The 6,988-nt window shown below is 41.8% G+C and overlaps 1 protein-coding gene across 1 annotated transcript; it reads right to left on the bottom strand.

The window, feature by feature from the left end:
- Positions 1–967: 967 nt before the first annotated feature.
- On the bottom strand, positions 968–6,234 carry cfdp1 (craniofacial development protein 1). Its single transcript, XM_076141802.1, has 7 exons — positions 6,048–6,234; positions 4,739–4,865; positions 4,386–4,575; positions 4,154–4,242; positions 3,806–3,937; positions 2,294–2,452; positions 968–1,847 (listed from the first exon to the last, which is right to left on the bottom strand). Exons 1-7 carry the CDS (start codon positions 6,115–6,117, stop codon positions 1,757–1,759), a joined length of 858 nt encoding a protein of 285 aa, XP_075997917.1. The 5' UTR covers positions 6,118–6,234; the 3' UTR covers positions 968–1,756.
- Positions 6,235–6,988: the final 754 nt, after the last annotated feature.

The raw sequence follows: 6,988 nt of genomic DNA, 5'->3' as shown, positions 1-6,988 counted from the left end.
TCTGACACTTCTCAAGCCGATCACCTCTCTTCTGGCCAGTCGTGCAGTATTGCTGAGATAGAAGGATGCTGCCCCACCCCACCCACACTCAATGCTCCATAGATCCTCCTGCTTGGACCTGGAAAAGATGCTGCTGTTACTCAGTTCATGAGTCAAACATAAAGTTTCAAATAGTCAGGGGACCTTTTTCCAACAACACTACAGAAACTCTAAACTCCTCTTCTATTGTCCCTTGACTGTCTCTGATCTGTATAATCGTTATTTCTGTGACTGTATATGTCTGCATATCTCTTGGCTTTCTAAATATAGAACTGGACATCCTGCTCCTTATTGTGGTACTTCAGGTCAATAGACCCTCCTATATATGGTATTTTGGCTTGTTCATGTTAATGGAATGTGGATGAGAATGATGTTTCTTTTTCACAGTTGTGATCTGTCTTACACATTTACTTTACAGTTACAGCAATTATTCATGTAAGTCATTATTTAGTTTATTATAAGTTAATTATTGTAGTTAGTTATGTCTCTGAAAAACATCCTAAAAATATTTTTGAGGGAAAAAGATGCATTTCTTCTGCAACTTTTAAGCCAAAATGAAATGAAAATGAAACAAAACAATAAAAAGCACAGCGGGAGAAAGACAGTTTGGGCTGTGACGTAGACTCCAGATGCACTTGGATCGTCCCCACATGCCCTCTGTGTGTGTATGCATGCGGGCTACACAGAGCATCTTCAGTGTGACTCAATGATTGATGACGAAACACATTAAGAATCACACTGATTGCACAGACAGGGGAGCTCCTAACCCGGTGGCAGCAGTAAGTATTCAATAGTAAAGTCTAAGGAACAGAGAAGTCATTCCTGTACAAAAAGCATTGAATCAGAAAGGACAGGACTAAAACCTGGAGATGGAATGATGAATTCCTAATGACAGGAATTCATCTCTAAGGTAATAAATCAAACAGACTTCAAAGCAGCCATGTTTGTATTTAATAAATGTTTGTGTTCAGATCTGTTTCAGACTCAAACATGGCTTTCTGACAGATCTGGATGTTAAATCAGTGACATCTGCAGGAGCACAAATAAAGGACGCATCAGCGATTAAAAGGAACAATTCCACTGGAGCGTCTAACAGGATGGAGGACGCCGCTCTTCTTCAGAAATGAAGGTCAAACGTTTTCAGTCCAAATGCACCTTAATGTTCTGCTCACTCTTTATGACTCCTGATCTACTGTGACTGAACATGATTCAAACGCTGAAGAAAGCCCTTAACCTAAAGAAAGTCAGGACAGGCTTTAAAAAAAAAAAAGGTTTAATGTTTAAATTGGATTGATGAGGACACAAATACAGTCACACATACTCAGTCAGTCAGTGACAGAAACACACGCACACACACACACACTTACACACACACACACACACACACACACACACACACACACACACACACACACACACACACACACACACACACACACACACACACACACACACACACACACACACACACACACACACACACACACACACACACACACACACACACACACACACACAGCTATTTATACCTCCATCCTCAAAGCTCACGTGTCCGACATACATCATTATGGGACAGAGAGACAGAGAGACAGAGAGACAGAGAGACAGAGAGAGCGAGAGCGAGAGCGAGAGCGAGAGTGAGAGTGAGAGAGAGAGAGAGAGAGAGAGAGAGAGAGATCAAACATCTCATTTGTTTGTGTGTGCAGCTGTCAGTCTGTCATTGTTTCATGTTGCTGAGTCGCACTGCTTTTTCCCGCTCAAACTGACGGTGGTCAACACGCTCCAAGAAGTTCTTCCTCTCCACATACCTAAATACACATGGGGGAGAGAGAGGGAGAGAGAGAGAAAGATTATACCTGTTTCCAGGTTTAGAGGATGCCACATAGCCACAGACCTTCACCTCCTCGCTCTTCGCCGCAGGAAGCAGCTGCACAATCGTTTTTGTGGACTGAAAGATTTGTGGTTCAGTGTTTTAGATGACAACACTACTTGCACTTTTCCACTGCTCACCCCAACCACACTGAGCCCTACTAAACCAGACGTATCTATACTCTCCATCTAATGTTCTCAGTTGCCTCAAACAATAAAAATACAAAGATTATATCTGTAGCTGATTTTAATCGTGTAAAAGCGCTGCACAGAAATAGTTTCACATTTAAGTGCAGGAACATTTCAACTGTGAATCTGCATCACTTCCCCTGCAGTCCCACAGTTTGGTGGCCTACTTAAGTCAACAACAGTTTGAGTCTCTTACCCGTCTCTCCCTCGGTTGTGGATGGCCAGCTCCTCAGATATGCCTTCCTCTGATTTGAAAGCATCCCAGTCCATCTTTGATTTTTCCAGCGTGCTCATCTTCTGTTTCTTTCCTCCGATTCGGTTCAGGAGGCTCGACATCCCGGCGGGTCGCTTGGCACTGCGAGCACAAACGCAGACTTTGGCTCGGTCTCTTGACAAGACAACCTTTGATTGTGATCTTTAGTCAATTGGTAATAATGGGAATTTTGAGGGGTATGAACCAAACAGGCGACATCGTGGAAAAGATGTCCTTCATCTGCAGACTGGAGATGTTGGGAGGCAGTTTCATGTCTCTGTCTCTGACCGTCTTTGCAGTTAAGAGGCAGGTCTTTCATTTTCTGACCTATCTCTGTTTTGTTTTTGTCTGAGAATAGACGCAGTGATATTTGAATGAAGGACTCTTTCATGTATTCACCATCTGTGAGCCTTTCAGTGCCGTGCCGTACCGTCTCCTGAGGATCAAGCATTTGACCTACATTTGCTCTGTTCTGAGTTCTCTCTTTCGATTAAATCTGATGTTGAAACGGGAGTCTGACTGCCATGTAAAGTCACGTTACATAACAGTGACAGCCTTATCTCAGCTGGGCCTCAGATGCTCTGATCTGTGTGCTTATAAGCCCTAAGGGAGGGGTGCAGATAGCTCTTTCCTGTTCTGCTGGACACACACACACACACTTACTCACACATACACACACAGGCATAAACAGGAAATGGCCTTCTGGGAGGACCTCCTCCACCTCCTGTCCGTTGGAAGATGTTTCCTGTCTAAGGGGATGGGAAATATTTTGTGGCGCACAAAAGATTTGTTAAACTGGTAACAACAGTGCGTTAGATTAGCCGTGAGATTATCCAGGCCTGTGCTTAGCAGGAGACAGAGCCCCTCGTGTTGTAGCCGGGCTTAGAGTGCATGTAAGGCTCTCACATGCTTGCTTTAGTTTAAAGTCGCATTGAAACAACATGACGTTAAAAGTAACAAACATTTTAGTACTGTAATCTCCCCTTTAACAGGAAGAAACTTCAGGCAGAAGCGGGAACAGCAGGAAGTGTTCCGTTTGTAGCAGCTCATTTTTTTGGGGGGAATAAAACATATTTACATACCCAACTCTGTAAAGATAATGAAGTTATACAGTATATAATGGTTTACTAAAAAACGGGCAGATTGCTTTGAGCCTGTGTGACTTAAACTCAAAACACTGTTGTTGTTGGTGGTGTGTGTGTGTGTGTGTGTGTGTGTGTGTGTGTGTGTGTGTGTGTGTGTGTGTGTGTGTGTGTGTGTGTGTGTGTGTGTGTGTGTGTGTGTGTGTGTGTGTGTGTGTGTGTGTGTGTGTGATGATTAACTGACGCTAGATGTGAGCGTAACTGTTCTTTAACGGAATTTGTTCGTCACCTTTATCTGTCCACCTCCAAAGTGCTGCTATTGGCTGATCTAACCTGCACTACATAATGGAAACAGATAACACTATGGATGTACCTCGGGCCAGGATCGTCTTGTATCCGCGGTGATGAGCTCTGTTCCTCCACTCCGTTTTCGTCCTCTTGGGTATTCTGGCTCTTCAGATAATTCTTGGCCTCCTTGGAGTCGGCCGACACCTCTTTATTTACCCTGAGACAGAGAACCAATCATTTATTGTCCAGGACTGGTCTTTGGTCCAACATGGGTCCAAACATTCAAGACACAATATACAGGTATTTACATAAAATATTCGACACACTGGCAGGGAAGGATTGTAGCAGCCAGAATTAGCTCAGAGTGTGTAAATCTCTGCTGATGTTCGGGGTGGACGTCCTACAATGTTGTGAAGATGAGGTAGACACATACCGGACTTCCTCTCCAGCAAAGTCAAAGACCTGAGTGATGGTGACTTTCGCAGGTGCTGATGCTTTCGGTTCCACACACGAAGAGGAAACCTTCAATAAGATAAGATAGATTAATTACAATACGAAACAAACAATACAGAAGTAGACTGAGAGAGACAAAATATACAGACACACACAAACACTTAAGATAGTTCAGAATGATGTAATGGTCCAACACTGATCATCACACATACCTTTTGTGTGCTGCTGGATTGCGAGGCAGGCGTCTCGTCTTTAGGTCGTGATCCAACGTCAGACAAGAAACTGGCCCAGAGGTCGTCTGTTTTCTTCTTCTGGCTCGATTCGTCATGAGCCGTTTCCTTTGCAGCGTCTTCTGTCCTGCCGTCCTCCCCTTCTCCTTCTTCAGTGCTTTTTGTCATCTTTCTAGAAATGTTTTGGAAGATATCAGTGAATTAGGATCATGATCTCCCAGTGCCATCAAGCCAAAAAGCAGTGGAAGTGTAAATGAAGACATCTCCTCCCATGACCCCGCTCCTAAAGTTGAGAAGCTGCGGCCGTTTTGTCTGCAGCCGCCTCTTCCTCCCACCTCATACTGGTGTTGTTCTTTTTCTTCTTCTTCTTGCTAAATATGTCATGATGTGGGACGTCGTCGTTCTCATTTAAGGGCTCTTCTTTCTCACATTGAGCAAGGTCATCTTCACTCAGGTTATCATCTGAAAGTGGGGATACAAAGAAAGGCATACAGGTATTTTACCCTCAGTTGCGGAAGAAATTGCAAAGCCTTCCTATTGTGAACTAAACTAAACCTTTTTTTTTCCAAAAGAGATATTTTTTTAAAGACAACCAGGTTTTACATTTAATCTCTGTCAGCTGGCTCGAACTTTCATCCATTAATGTTCATTATGGGCCTTTTTTACTGGCTTTTCTTTTATGTTTCCATGAAATGTGTCTCCGTCGGCCCTTTCCACACATTTACTAACTCATTTGCAGAACCAATGAGCCTTTACAAAACACTGCCACATTAAAAACAACACCTCACTACGGCGATGGTGCATTTTCACGACACAACTGCAATTTCAAGTAAAGAATGACTCTTGATTTCTGATATCTTGAAATTCTTCTTTTATTAAGAATTTAGGTGTAGGTGACACACTGATCCTGCCTGATCTCAGAGAGTGTGTGTGTCCAGATGATCGGCAGTACAAATTTACACCTCTGTGCATAGTCAATGCATTTCATATTTAAAATATTGTAAACAATTACATGCCAAATTCATATTTGCACTAACAAATAAATGGAAATAACGTTGAGAAGATTCAAGTAACGTTACTATTACATCACATTACATACATTGTTTATATGTAATCTTATTAGACCAAGAAATGACCATAAACCAAGTCAACATTCTATATATACACACACACATTTGTTTTCATTCAAAAAGGACTGTAGATGCGAGCTTTAAGGGCATTGGGAAATAGTACGAGTATAAAACCGTGTTATGGCATTTGGAGCAAACGAACAAACACAGTATAATCATCAAAGTACAAGCTCACCATGTGGACACATAAATATGGGATGTCGTTTGGGATAAGCACTCTATAGCCCAACTGTCCCACATGCTCCAGGACGATGAAGCATTGCTGTTCTCCACCAGGGAGCGCTTTCTACCCCTTTTTAGAATGGCTGTGTTTTCATTAGGTATTGTTCATCTCACATGCTTAATGTCTACTACAGATTGTTGTGACTACAGACACGTCGCGATTTGTAATTAATCACATAATTACACCTTATCATAAAGTTATTAACTATATTCAGTCCACTTCAAACCCTCCTTCCTTCCCAATGTAGTACACATGGATTTACTGCATTGTTTGTGACATAATAACGCTCACCTGAAGGGACGTAGTCTACATCATCATTCGAAGAATACCCGTCAGAGTCATAATCAGAGTAGTTCATCATTTTTCAGCAAAACTGTGGTTAATTTAGGGCAAATGTAGGCATAAATGCATTACTATCTCAGCGCCTTCCTTTGTAGGAGTCGGTGCTATTCGACGTAATTTCCGGTAGCATCAACCGCAAGCACAAGGGGTCAAAATTAATCAAATATTAAAGCATCTCATAGCCCATGATTTCATTGCCTTTTTTATTCAAATATTAGTCGTGTCCTGTGCCCGTAATGGCTGAAAAATGTTTTCAAAAAATATGCTTAAAAAGTATGCTTTATTGATGACGTCATGACGTGACTGACGGGTACGTACAAGGCCAAGGGCGCCACCTATCGGCTTAATTTTTAACTACTTCTTCTTCTTCTTCTTCTTCTTCTTCTTCTTCTTCTTCTTCTTCTTCTTCTTCTTCTTCTTCTTCTTCTTCTTCTTCTTCTTCTTCTTCATCTTCTTCTTCTGCTTCTTCTTCTTCTTCTTCTTCTTCTTCTTCTTCTTCTTCTTCTTCTGCTTGATGATGCTTTGGTGTTTACCGCCATCTACTGGTATAGAGTGCGACCCAGTGTAAAACGCCTCCTTTGCAAATTATTTATTATTTATCATACTTTATACATGAAAATATAGGGAGGACACTATGCCCAACTACATGTTGAAATACGGGTTTTATTGATGAAAATACCAAAAAAAATCCCAAACCATGAGAATCTCACCTCTGAAACTAACCAAAACAACTTCAGTTCATTTGGACTCCAGCCCATGTGTGTGTATGTGGGTTGGAGCGATATTCAACAGGAGTACTCATACATTGTAATGATACAGTAACAGTGAAGTGTTAGAATGTTCAGCAGAGCAACGCCTGATTTGTATATCAGCAATAATTAATGTCTTAA

This window comes from Genypterus blacodes, unplaced genomic scaffold (genome assembly GCF_046128005.1).
Source record: "Genypterus blacodes isolate CSIRO-AG114 ecotype Tasmania unplaced genomic scaffold, CSIRO-AGI_Gbla_v1 ptg000021l_1, whole genome shotgun sequence".
NCBI lineage: Eukaryota > Metazoa > Chordata > Actinopteri > Ophidiiformes > Ophidiidae > Genypterus > Genypterus blacodes.
The sequence above is the reverse complement of the archived record's forward strand: the minus strand, read 5'-3'. Positions and strand labels throughout refer to the sequence as shown.